General features: G+C 40.0%; 2 protein-coding genes across 2 annotated transcripts in view; one reads left to right on the top strand and one right to left on the bottom strand.

Annotated features, from left to right (window-relative positions):
- egfem1 (EGF-like and EMI domain containing 1) overlaps positions 1–13934 on the bottom strand; it is a 37477-nt gene that overhangs the window by 19022 nt on the left and 4521 nt on the right. The window contains exons 5-18 of the mRNA XM_089013812.1: positions 13751–13873; positions 13212–13334; positions 12468–12593; positions 12226–12348; positions 10559–10681; positions 10318–10455; positions 10120–10242; positions 9057–9179; positions 8648–8887; positions 8446–8574; positions 6118–6246; positions 5855–5983; positions 697–831; positions 455–589 (exon numbers count right to left, since the gene is read on the bottom strand). Coding sequence (XP_088869938.1) covers positions 455–589; positions 697–831; positions 5855–5983; positions 6118–6246; positions 8446–8574; positions 8648–8887; positions 9057–9179; positions 10120–10242; positions 10318–10455; positions 10559–10681; positions 12226–12348; positions 12468–12593; positions 13212–13334; positions 13751–13873 — 1899 coding nt within the window. The remainder of the gene's footprint in view (positions 1–454; positions 590–696; positions 832–5854; positions 5984–6117; positions 6247–8445; positions 8575–8647; positions 8888–9056; positions 9180–10119; positions 10243–10317; positions 10456–10558; positions 10682–12225; positions 12349–12467; positions 12594–13211; positions 13335–13750; positions 13874–13934) is intronic.
- Positions 735–5755, top strand: LOC148888340 (EH domain-containing protein 2-like). Its single transcript, XM_089013813.1, has 7 exons — positions 735–861; positions 1856–2222; positions 2307–2483; positions 3013–3110; positions 3475–3887; positions 3963–4127; positions 5034–5755. The coding sequence occupies exons 2-7, from the start codon at positions 2008–2010 to the stop codon at positions 5589–5591; spliced, it is 1626 nt and encodes a 541-aa protein (XP_088869939.1). The 5' UTR covers positions 735–861; positions 1856–2007; the 3' UTR covers positions 5592–5755.

The following is a 13934-nucleotide window of genomic DNA, read 5'->3' as shown; positions in this document are numbered from 1 at the left end:
ATAAATGGGGCCGATACGACCAGTCAGACTTTAGTTCGCTGACGAAGCCTCTTGGATAGGAGGCGAAACGTCCGAAACCTTCACTTTTGTACAGATGACGGCTGAAGAAACCTTCTCATCGAGAGTACAAAGGCAAGTAACACACACACATTTGATAAAAATAGACTACTGGGTTTTTCAATGAAGTATTCTATAGTGGTCATACATCATTTCTTGTATTGTAGAAAATAAAGAGTTCATTCATCAACAGATCCTTTGTAGTGTTACTCAATCACATTCAAACCCACTCCCTTTTATGTTGACATCCATAATGGAGCACATGTTTGTACAACCACTTGGGTACGCAAACCTTAACCGCACGTGTGGACTCATGCTTAAGCTATATATATATATATATATATATATGCCGCTAAATAATTCTCACAGTTCCGCTGTACAGTTTGTTTTGTCTCACCCAGCTGACATCCCTTCCCGCGAAGACCTGGAGGGCATTGCTGGGTGCACTCCCCTGTCTTGGGGTCACACAATCCTGTATTTGGGCAGTCACAAGGTTGCTCACAACCAGCTCCAAAGAAGCCCGGCTCACATTCTATAGTGGGACACATACACAAGGTTTGCAGTTCCTCAAAATGCCATTTCAGATTTTGCTCACAAAATAATTACATCAAGATATTTTTTCCTGTGAAGGGATAATACCTTTCTCACATTGTGAGCCATGGTATGCTGGTTTACAGATACAGCTCCCCATCTTGGGGTTGCAGCCAGTGGAATGTTCTCGAACACAGCCACATTCCTCTGAACAGCCAGCGCCGTGCGTCCACCTGGGACAAGCTGAGGAGGAGAGACAAGCGCACTTTAAATGTTGGTTTGGAGGAATTTGAATGTCATATAGATTATTTGAATGGTGACAATGCTGTCTTTGGATTGGATTAGCCTTTATTAGTCTCGCAGTGGAGAAATTTACATTTCACAGCAGCAAACAGAGGAAAGTGAGAGGAAAGTAAAGGTAAAAATACTGGAAGGGCAGCCATTTTCGCGGCGCCATCTTGAAGTCAAAAGAACAACGAACTAAATAACAAATAATTTGACAACACAAAGACACTGACAGGCATTCAATCTTAACCACTTTCTGCACCCTGTTTGTTGTGATAAAAGAGGACAGTATAAAACTGTCCTTTTCACCAGTGGATCAGGGATGTCATGGTGAAACGACTGCTACAAAATAAATGTTGAAAGCAAACACTAAGCTGTGGCATCCATTGACTATGTATGAAGCAGCTCTAGATGAAAGAATAGAGGATCAAATTGTCCTTTTCACCAGTGGATCAGGGACGTCATGGTAAAATTTGCACATCTGCTACAAGCTAAATGTTGAAAGCAAACATACAGCTGTATCTTCCATTGATGAAAAGAGTCTGTCTCACAGCTCATGTCCCATGTAAAACCGCTTCAATTCCAAGGCGCGACAGTTCAAGTTACGCATCGGTGCTCTGCGCTGACTATCCTTTTTTCTCATTGCAACTTCCTCAAGCATGCATCCATCCAGCTGCAGACGATCCAACACCACCAACCTTTCTGCTGAACATAGCGAGGCTGTGAAAATACTGCCAATTACAGGCGCAAAAAAAGCACAATCACCTCAGAGCTGTCCAGCGATGACAGTCAAATGGCACTGACATTCTTCCCAGATCAAAAACAGCGCTGGCATTTGTGTCGATATTTTTGAAAACATGTGGATATATATGCATGGGAACATCAATAATGATTCGTTGGGTTGTTCGAATTTCCAGCAAACTGCCAAGATTGTCCCAATACAACAGCAAAAACTCCACTCCACCCTTGTCTTGCTTGACAGAGGCTTTGTGTGAGGTGCAGCTGGAGTCTCTGGTTACACCCTTTCAACCCTCCAAATGTCGCACCGCAGGATGGAGCAAGCAGCTGGATAAATCTGACAATATTTGTCAAGCAGATTCTTCGATCATTCTGCAGTCTGAAGAAGTCTTTAAAATGTCGGATCGGAGAAGCAATCCTAAAATAATCAGAGGTGTCAACATGGTGACAGAGGAGCTAAAGAATCTATACTATAAAAGACTGCTGCCAATAGAGAAGTACTATTCCTTCCATCACTATCACTCTCCATGTTATGAGGATGCGGATTTTGACAACAAACCCATGGTGCTGGTGATGGGGCAGTACTCAACAGGAAAGACAACCTTTATCAGGTAACACTTGGAATTCTGATACAATTAAAAAGTATCCAGCTGGAAAAGCGCAAAAGCACATTCAAGTGCCATCTGTGCTTTCAGATATCTTATCGAAGAAGACATTCTGGGTAGCAGAGTGGGACCGGAGCCGACCACCGACTGCTTCACAGCCATGATGTACGGAGAGGTGGAAGGAATCATACCAGGGAATGCCCTCACCATGGATACTCAAAAACCATTTCGCCACCTGGACCCTTTTGGGAATACTTTTCTGAACAGGTGATGGGAAGCGAAAGATAAGGAGATGAAGGAAGGAGGGTTATAGAATTTGTGATCATCAGTTTTACATTGAGCTATATTAACAATCAATAATTCTGCCATGGGTGGCCGTGTGTGAATGCTGAGAGGGCAAAAGATTCATATTCTTGCTATTCTGCAAAAAAAAAAACGTAAATAAATAAATAGCAAACAGAAAATAAATAAATACATAACTAAATACATACATACATACATAAAGAAATACATAAAGAAATAAGTACATGCATAAATGAATAAATAAATAAATAAATAAATAAATTGATTAATAAATTAATAAAATCCCAAAGATTTCAATCGACAAATGTATTTATTGTATACTGTATCGAGGACTTTTTGCTTCAAAAAACCCACGTCACATTATTATAAGATGCTGCATATGCCCTTGGTATCCATGGATGGATGTGATCAACTGTTGATTACTTAAATCTTTGCAATTTTCATTTGGCAACAGCATCTCTCAACATTCATATGTCTAATCCTTCATATGCAGATTTCAGTGTGTGCAGATGCCCAATCAGGTCCTTGAGAGAATCAGTATCATCGACACACCGGGCATCTTAACTGCAGCGAGGAAAAAACTAAGCAGAGGTGAGTTAAGACACTAAATAATGCCGTTCACACTCCATATCCAGTCTGTATCAAAATGAAAGTAGAAGCAGATGAGGCAAAGTAGGAATTTGAATGATGCAATACTTAATCAAATTCAGTTGATTCGTGACCACGGCAGATGAGAACAATTTGACGGGGTTGGAAGGGGATTGGCCGAAAGTATTAAAAAGCTGCCTCTGCTTTACTTTCTTGACACATTCATCTATGGGTGTAACTGGAATAGCTTGCAAACAGCGAGGGGCCACTGGGATGTGTTACATATTTCTCGCTGCTCCTTGAGGCACAGGGGCAAACGTCACTAGTATCGATGTTAATCAAAACCCTGTGTTTCTTGTCCTATCAGGCTACGACTTCCCAGCGGTGCTGCGCTGGTTTGCCGAGCGTGTGGATCAAATCATCTTGCTATTCGACGCACACAAGCTGGAGTTTTCGGATGAGCTCACTCGGGCCTTCGAGGCCCTTTTTGGCTATGAGGACAAGTTGCGCGTGGTTCTGAATAAGGCTGACTCCGTGGACTCGCAGCAGCTCATGAGAGTATATGGCGCCCTCATGTGGTCACTGGGGAAGGTTTTTCGAACCCCTGAAATTTTGCGAGTTTATATTGGATCCTTTTGGTCAGAGCCAAGGCGGATGTGTGACCATTACCAACTGATAGACTTGGAGGAGGAGGATCTGTTAGCTGACATAAGAAATCTCCCGCATAATGCTGCTGTGAGAAAACTGAATGATTTGGTAAAGAGAGCGAGACTTGTGAGGGTATATATCATATTTGGTTATTGTCATTGACAGGTGATATTGCTGTATTTGACATGTGCTTTATTGCTCTTTCAGGCTCATGCACACATCATTGGTTATCTGAAGCAGGAGATGCCAACTATTTTCTGCAAAGACAACAAGAAGCACAATCTGATCTACCAGCTTCCAAGCATTTTCACCAAGATCCAACAACAACACAGAGTTCCAGCAGGAGATTTCCCCGATTGCACCAAGATGCAGGTCACAGGGAAATGCTGTATTGAAAGAGATTAAGAGGCCAACCACTTTAGGAATGGCTATTATCCAGACGCTAATGTGCCATTCTTGACCTTGACTAGAAGCTTAAAACGAACGCAAATCTGGTCAGCTATGAAATGCATTTGGAATATTTGCTTGTGAACAAAAAGCTTTGGCGACAATTAATGAAAGCAGTTCTCACGATAGGCCAAAAGGCAAGAAGCTTCATCCAATCATGAATTTACTTGTAATTGATTGTTCTCATACATATGTGCGAAATATGATCAAATCAAAACCAAATACTCAACATTCCATCAATGCAGGTATTGCAAATTGCAATGTTTTAATATACTTTCTTTTGTAATGCTTGTTGAAATCCCAAAAGTGCACGCCGAATATTGAATGAAAGATATATTAACTAATTCACTGCCAGACAATGTAAAAAAATCTGTTTACGCCAGTGCCAGGTTTTTTGTCATTTTCACTGAAATTGCATGAGCCACAGAATATTGAGTTTAAGAACATTAACACTCAATGCAGTAGTAATAAACCTTAAACTCTCTTCATTCATCAGAAAAAAAGAGTTAATTCATAAGTTATATGGTTTTGGAGTTATCTGAGGTTCAAGTGGTGTGGTGCCAACACACAAATGCTGCCCCATCGTTTGGAGGGAAAAACATTGCTAGAGGTCTGACCAGGGCTTGATCGGCACCCCTCCGCAAGAAAAACTAAATTTTGGGAATGGCGCTCCACGTCATGCTTTTCAATTCCCGAATTAATTAGGGAATGGCAGTGAATGAGTTAATTTCAAAAACAAGTCCTAAACATAACATACTGTTGGCTTCTCAAATCATTATTTTTCTTTCCTAAATATGATCCGACTCGTCATTTTAACTTTTGCTTTTTCAGGAGCAACTTCTGAGTCAAAACTTCGCAAAGTTCAAGAAACTCAAACCAAGTCTGATGGCTTCCCTTGACAAACTCCTAAACACTGACATAGCTCAATTGGTTCCCCTACTTCAGCAACAAGAACTTTTTAATAAATCTCTCCCCGGAGTTCTGGATGGTGAATTCCTGCGAACATTCAGGCGTGATCATTACAAAAAGCATCCCTTCAAGGAAGTCAAAGATGGTGACGACAATGAACAAGATTACCTTGAGTGGATAGTGAAGAGACATAAACCAAAGTACGATGAGATTTTCTACAACCTCAGCCCGAATGAAGGCAAACTGAGCGGAGCCAAAGTCAAGAAATGGATGACAACAACACTTTTGCCCAATTCTGTGCTTGCTCATATTTGGAGGCTGTCAGACATCGATGCAGATGGTATGTTGGACAATGAGGAGTTTGCACTGGCTGTACATCTTATTGAAGGAAAACTGGAGGGCCATTGGCTCCCGCGGAAGCTACCCTCTCACCTGCTACCTCCTTCGAAACGATTAAATATGACTGATGAAGCGATCTGAATCAAACATGACGTATGGGGCGAATATCAAATGCATCATTTGTACAGATTGTCATACCTGAAGACAATTTTGTTCATTTTGAGCAATACATACAGAATTGTGAATTAATTTTATGTGACACACGAATAAGATTTTTAGTGTCAAAGCTGCAATTAAAAAGATAGCTTTTACTCATAATATTTCATTGTTTCTGATGAGTGCGATCAGCACCTCTAAAATGGTCACACTAAAAGTCGACACTATAAAATAAAGCTGGTACTTACGCAGATGGCACCGTCGACCATATAATCCTGGAGAACACAAGCACGCTCCATATAAACGATGGCAGTGGCCATTGGTGGGACAGTTGCACTTTATCATGCAATTATTTCCAAAATAGCCCCTCGGACAACCTGCAAACATGAATGGTAATGCAGGACATTGGTGATAATCAAAGGCCAGGATTTTATTGTGAATACAATAAAATATAATTTTATGTGATGAAAAAAAACATTTTTGACGTGTGAATTTGTGTTCAAATACAAACCATCCTCGCAGAGTAGACCTTGTACCCCAGGCGGGCATGAGCACTTTCCAGACAAGGGGTCACACGTGCCTCCATTCTTACACTCACACAGACTGTTACAATGGGGCCCATAAGTGCCCTGTGGACAAGCTGGAAAATATAATGTGCGTCTTGAGAAAAATATACGTATTGTCAATATCTGGTCATGTGAAAATACTTCTCAATGACGCACTGGGAGATGTGAAAGGTTTTAATTACTGAACAATTAAAAGTACTGTCCATTTAGTGAAATGCATTGACAATCAAAATTGACTTTTCTGATTTCATTCAACCATGCTGATGACAATAACAAAGTTCAAGATGACGCCTGAGTAGGCAGCCGTCAGCAAGTGCTCTCATGAGCCTTGCTTTTTTTGTTGTTGTTTTTGTTTTGTTTTTGTGTTTTCTTTTGTCACATGTGTGACGTGTGGAACGGACACAGAGCACCAATTCATATCAAAGTCAAAAAAGTCAAAGTCAAAGTCAGCTTTATTGTCAAATATGCTAATATGCATGACTAATATTACAGCACAGATGAAATTACTGTCCTCTCGGACCCAGCATGCAAGGCACTTATAATTACTTTAACAAACATAAACATGAAAACGCCAATTTGCCGGGAGAGGGGAGCCGCTGCGTGTTCACGCGCCGCCACCTTGGGAAAAAAAAAATAAAAAATAACAAATATGACAACACAAAGACACAGAGTCATTCATTCTTCAGGACTTGCTGTACCCTCTTTGTGATGACATGAGGCAGCATATGTGGACTGTCGTGGAATTGAAGTGGATTGACGTAAGATAGGAGATGTGAGACAATCTCTTTTCATCCATGGATGCTACAGTTTTGTGTTTGCTTTCAACATTTAGCTTAGAGTAGACATGCACATTCCACCTTGACGTCCCTGATCCACAGGTGAAAAGGACACTTTGATCCTCTCCTCTTTTATCTAGAACTGCTTCATGCAACAAAGAGGGTGCAGAAAGTGTTTAAGATTGAATGGCTGTCTCTGTCTTTGTGTTGTCATATTATTTGTTATTTCGTGTTTATGTTCTTTTGACTTAAAGATGGCGCCGCAAGATTGGCTGTCTTTCTAGCAGCTCCTGTATTTTGTTTTTCTATTTCTTTCTTTCCTTTCCTCTTCCTTTCATCACTTTGCTGCTGTGAAATGTAAATGTCTCCACTGCAAGACTAATAAAGCCTAATCCAATCCAATCCATTATTTTGGGCGATGCTGTCTAGTTTGTTGATTAGATGGCGAGGATTTTTCATAAAGTGCATACATTACTCAGTGGCTGTTCAGGCACCTCGGAGGTGTGTGTATTCTCTTGAAAATGTGACATTCTAATGGACTTATCCCACTTGACCTTCCCTTCATGAGAACCAGTATGACTCAGGTTGACATCGGACACAGCCATTAGTCACAGGAAAGCATGAAGAGAGTAGATATTTGGTTTTCAAACCCGGCAATGAACATCCTTGGACCATGGCCTTGAAAGGTAGTTTACAGATTGATTCACCTGGTGATTTTTTATTCAGGAGTTCATAAACAATGATCCAACCTACGCAGAAGAGCTGACAGGTTTTGATATATGACCCTGAATTGATGTATGCAGGAGGCTATCTTGGTCTAAAACCAGTTTATGCTTCAATAGGTAGAGGAAATAGAACTAACAGATGGATTTTCCCAAGAGGTGGGAAAGATGATGGTTTTGTGAGTCTGTGTGTGTACGTGTGTATATTCATGGCCAAAAATAACTAGTTAAAAGATAAACTATGATTCTTCTGGTAAATATACTGGATATTCTTTCGCTGCTGCTGTTCTGTGTGAATTCCCTAGAGTCTCTCTTCATCACCAAAGTGAACACGGTCGGACACATTTCATCAATAAAAAAGTAACTTTTTACCATATTGACGTTCTATTTAGAATCATTTCGAATTTAGATCAGGACCAAAATGTCCATTGTTGTGACTTCACCAAAGTGAATTATGTCATTGGTCGTCATATATTACTTTGTACGTTGTTTTTAAATCAAACTATTGAGTCATTTCAAGTTTTGTGACTTATACATAGGTACTGCGCTGAATGTGTTACATAGTTTAGTGAAAATCAATTTAGCTGTGAAAAACAGGTAAAAACAAAATCAGTGGTCAAATATGTTGAAGCATTTGTATAGCGCAAATGTAAAATAAATCTCATTCGAACATGTTGGGAACTATGGAGCAGACTGCCAAGCGTATGTGATGAGAAAAGCAGATGCGACCGGCAGTCTTCATACCGAATACAGTATAAGAAACCGTTGAACTTACTTTCATTGCAGATAATGCCAACCCATCCGGGTGAACATTCACAGCGATCTTTATTTTTACCACAGTCTCCATTGACGCAATCTTCACATTGCCAAGTGCAGTCTTCCCCAAAAGAATTGTTCAGACACACTGGAATGAAAGAATGAAAAATTAAAACGTCAGAGAAGTTAAGCACTATTGGTAGATCATGTTTTTGATTTACCGATTTGGCTATCCAATTGAAATTCTCCTTGACTTTTTATGAGGCTTTGAAATGCTTCATCAGAGTCACCAGCATCGTTATATTCATGATCAGCGTCATACGGGGAATGTAATGCTGCCGTGTAATGGAGAAGTTGAGGAACGTTACGGAAGAGCAGCTCTGGATATCTTGAGACTTCCATCAGCTCAGCTTCTTCTTCTTCCTCCTCTTCATCTTCCTCCAAATCTCGACTATACAAAGCTAACAAAGGACACACCATGACCATAGGTTACTTTTGGAATATGAATGTTAATGAAATATTCTTGACTGTGTTAAGGCAAGAGATAGTTGGGCGACACATGGAAGTAAAAATCATGGAAAATTGCATTTCAAAACGCATTTTGTTAAGAATCGGATCAAGGTTACTGACAGATGCAAGTATGCTGATCTTGATCCAAGCGGAAACCCTTTCGGCAAAAACACTCATACGCTCCGACGGTGTTGACACAGCCATGGTCGCAGCCTGAAGTCTCTGCCAAACACTCGTTGATATCTTAAAAGATAATGGAGAAGTGGCATTTGACAAAAAAAAATGAAGAGAGGTACTGCACAAAACATAACTTAGTAATGAGTCCAAGATGGCGCCCGAATAGGCAGCCGTCAGCAAATGCTCTCACAAGCCTTGTTTTGCTTGTTTTTTTTTTTTTTTTTTTTTTTTTTTTTTTGCTGTTTTTGTATTGTCTTTTGTCATTTTGTGTTGTTGTGCATCGCGTGGACCGCATGTGGATTGTTTTTCAGCATTTTTGGTACGACATTCATCAAGGAGAAGATTCTGCTGAGCGGCAGCACGAATATGCCAGCACTGTTTTTGACAGGAGAATATCTTTGTGGATCTGTGACAGTATCTCAGTGGATGCTACAGCTTCGTGTTTGCTTTCAAAACTAAGCTTGTAGCAGACGTGCTCATTACAGCAAGATGTCTCAGATCCACTGGTGAAAAGGAGGCTTTGATTCTCTCCTCTTTCATCTAGAATTGCTTAATGTAACAAATATGGTGCAGAAAGTGCTTAACATAGATTGAATGACTGACTGTGTCCTTTGTGTTGTGTCACATTATTTTGTTTTTGTTTGTGATTTTTTTTTTCCTTTAAGATGGCGCCCCGTGAGTGGTTGCCTTCACAGCAGCTCCTTTATTCTGTTTTTGCTCGTGTGAAATGTAAATTTATCCACTGTTAGACAAATAAAGGCTAATCTAATCTGATCTAAAATGTGAAGAACTGGAATTTGACGAATCAAAACCTCTGGAAATGTTTCTTCTGGTTTGCTTTCTTGCCTTGCAGTATCAATAACAAATGCTATGACTGTTATTTATCATGGATCTAGTCATCTAGAATAGATTCTGTTACTTGAACATGTTTTGGGATTTGCTTACAAAATCACAGTGCCACAAACAACACTAAAAACATAATTCACAAACAATACAGAACTCTTACCATCACAACCGCAGCCATCTCGGTTTGGTGTGTGGCCAGCTCTGCAGCTGCATTCGTAGCCGCCTGGATAGTTTCTGCAAAAGTGACTGCAGCAGGATTCCCCATTGGCACACTCATCACTGTCTAAAGTAAGTACGCAGAAGCACAGTGTAAGATTCCATATGACTGACCATTCATGAGGCTAAAAGAAGTTCTTACCTACACAGGTCTTCCTATCCTGGTCTAGCTGGTAGCCATGATTGCAGGAGCAAAGGGGCCCATTGGTTGTATGCTCACACTGATGTGAGCAGCCTCCATTATTCTTCTCGCAGCTATTCACAATCTCCATCTCTATGCCTGGTATGGACAAAAGTGGATACAAACACCCGAAATTTTGAATAAATCAATTCTGTTTCTGCTTTTCTAGGTCTGAAGTGGGGAAAAATGTATCTTTACTCACGGTAGCATCGTTCACCATCTGCACCAAGCTCAAAACCCGGATGACACACACATCGAAAGGAGCCCAGCATATTGACGCATCCATGGGAGCACTTGTGATGTCCGGTCTTGCACTCGTTGATGTCTGTTGAAGACAGGACATGCATAAAAGTGCTTGGTTGCTTATTTTCAATACCTAAGATGCAATACAAATGCCAGAAAAGCAGGTTTCACACAAAAAAAGGTAAGATCCTTGACAAAAACATCTTGATTTATTTATCAGTGTCATGGACACAAGAACGTAATGGAAGGTCAGACTGGAATTCACGGTCATGTGCATTTCAGGTTGCATGAAATAAAACGTATGTCTTGGCAGGACTTCGTTAAACTGTCCCTCTTGGGTCTGTTGTTTAAATTTTACTATAGCTTGAAAATTTCCACTTTTATAGACAGGCAGATACATGTATAACATGTTTACAAATTAAATATGGGTGCCAGATCATACAAAATGGTATTATAGTTGTTTGGTGCAAGGTTTTGGAGAGAGATAGAGAGACAGAGATTACCACAAACATTCTACTATTCATCGAGGTAAAACCCGTGGACTTAATCCAACAACTACTGCACAAATTTTGGGGGGAATTTAAAGTCAAGTTCCAACCCGGTGGAACACATATGGGACACAATATCTTTGAAAACGCTGGTCGGCCTGTGATTTGATCAAATTCAGGAGAAAATTTTGCCACAGGTAGTGGTAGTAATTTACTGACCGGAAATAAATAAATAAGTAAATAAATAAATAAATAAATAAATAAATAAATAAATAAATAGTGAAAACAGAAATACAGAAATAATACAGAAATACATACTTAAACAAATAAATAAATACAGAAATAAATAGACCGATAAATAACGAATAAATAAATAGCTAGAGAGATGAGGCTTTGGAGAGAAAGTCAGAGAGGCCACAGTGAGATGGTTTGGACATGTCCAGAGGAGAGAGAGTGACTATATCGGGAGAAGGATGCTGAGCCTTGAACTGCCAGGCATGAGACCGAGAGGAAGACCGAAGAGGAGGTTTATGGATGTGGTCAAAGAGGGCATGAAGGTAGCTGGTGTAAGAGAAGAGGATGCACAAAACCGGGTTAGATGGAGGACATTGATTCGCTGTGGCAACCCCTGAAGGGAAAAGCCGAAAGGAAAAGAAGAAGAAGATAAATTAATACATAAATACACAAATATATACATACACAAATACTTAAAGGAAAAGAAGATAAATTAATACATAAATACACAAATACATACATACACAAATACATAAATGTATAAATACATACATACATAAATAGATAAATAGATAAAAACATAAATACATAAATACATAAATACATAAATACATAAATACTTTTCTTCGTTGTATTTGACTTTAGTAATTTGTAACTATGATGTGTGCTTGAAAACAAGCTAACTGCTGAAAAGTGAAAATACTAAGAGGATACACTGTGTGCAAATATATAACAAATATGCGCATTTAAAGAGTTGGAGCAGAGTCTTGAATCATTTTCAAAGAGCTCACTCTATTTGCTGATGTCCCTTAATGCCTTAATGCCTTGCAAATGTAAATTTCTCCACTGCGAGACTAATAAAGGCAAATCCATTCCAATCCAATCCCTGTATAGACTTCCTCACCTTCACAGCGCTTGCCATCTTCAGCCAGTGTAAAACCGGGTTGGCAACTGCATTGAACATGGCCGTCCGCTGAGACGCACAGCTGTGTGCAGCCCCCATTTCTCTCCTCGCAGGGCTCCTTCACTGCCACATAAAGCCATGGAGAATTTCATCCACACATGTACATTCGATCATGTGTATCATGTTAATATAACCATTGTTTGTTCAAGGTCTTGTGGGGGAAATTAGGACTGATGACTTACATTCACAGTGTCTCCCATCTGTTTTGAGCTTGTAGTTCTTTCGGCACTCACATTTGTAGTGATCGTTACCCATGTCGAGACATTTGTGCTCACAACCGCCATTCAACACCAAGCAGGAGTTTATGGCTAAAAAAACAACGGAGACACATGCATGTATTAGAAATGAGAGATAAGGCTGGATGGATGCATGGCTTGAGGAGCCCGCAATGAGAAGAAAGGAGCGTCAGCGCAGAGTGCCGATGTGTATGTGGCACTGTTGCGGCTTGGAATTGAAGCGGATTTATATGGGAGAGAAGATGTGTTACATTCTCTTTTCGTCAATGGATGCTACAGCTTCGTGTTTGGTTTCAACATTTAGCTTGTAGCAGACCTGCACATTCCACCATGACGTCTCTGATCCACTGGTGAAAAGGAGGCTGTGATCATCTCCTCTTTCATCTAGAACTGCTTCATGTAACAAAGAGAGATCAGGAAGTGCTAAAGTTTTAAAACTGTCTGTGTCTTTTGCGTTGTGTCACATTATTTGTTACTTTTTTTTTGTTTTGGACTTCAAGATGGTGCCGCAAGAGTGGCTGCCTTTACAGCATCTCCTATATTTTGTTTTTGCCGCTATGAAATGTAACTTTCTCCACTGTGAGACAAATGAAGGCTCATCTAACATAATTTAATCTAATCTAATCTAAAAACAGTGCTTGAAATATATGTAGTAACATAACGTAGTGAGGAAGTGTTAAAACTGCTTACCAATGCAGGTCCGACCATCAGCATGCATGCGGAATCCTTCACTGCATTCACAAAAATAAGAGCCTGGTGTGTTGACACACGTTTGCTGGCATCCTCCATTGACCTCTACACATTCATTGACATCTGAAAACACACAAATATACAATAATATTCAGAATAATCGAGAACTCTGTGAGCAAGTGTATTTAACTGAGAAGATATATACTGTATTCAAATTGGTCACAGTTTTAGAAATGGTGAAGCTGGAAGAATCAGGTTGTTAGATTGCTTTATTGTTTTGATAAAGCTAACTTGTGCCGTTTTTTGGGTGGCCCGATGTTGACACAGTGATCTGTTTTTGTGCTTCTTTATCACAATCTGATTCAGGAATCTTTTAATACTCCCACAATGGGGAAAATTATGAAGCTGAAGCAGATATTCGATACGCTTCCCGAGTGTTACTATATAAAGCCAAATGTGAGTTTTGGGGCTGAGGGGACGCAGTCATTGGTTGGCCACATAAAATGTGCAAACTGGTTGTATCCTGACGCCCTTCTTACCTTGACATGACTTGCTATCCGGCCCCAACTCACTGCCCGCAGGACACTTGCAGTAGTAGCTGCCAATCGTATTGCAACAGTATTCTTCGCAGCCTCCTTTGTCCACCTCACATTCATTTATGTCTAAAATAAAAAGGGAAATTATAAAAAAAATGCCTTGGTTCCTTCCATAAGAATATGTGTT

Source organism: Hippocampus bargibanti, linkage group LG14, assembly GCF_051943395.1.
Source record: "Hippocampus bargibanti isolate YZ-2025 linkage group LG14, ASM5194339v1, whole genome shotgun sequence".
In the NCBI taxonomy this organism is placed as follows: domain Eukaryota; kingdom Metazoa; phylum Chordata; class Actinopteri; order Syngnathiformes; family Syngnathidae; genus Hippocampus; species Hippocampus bargibanti.
The sequence above is the reverse complement of the archived record's forward strand: the minus strand, read 5'-3'. Positions and strand labels throughout refer to the sequence as shown.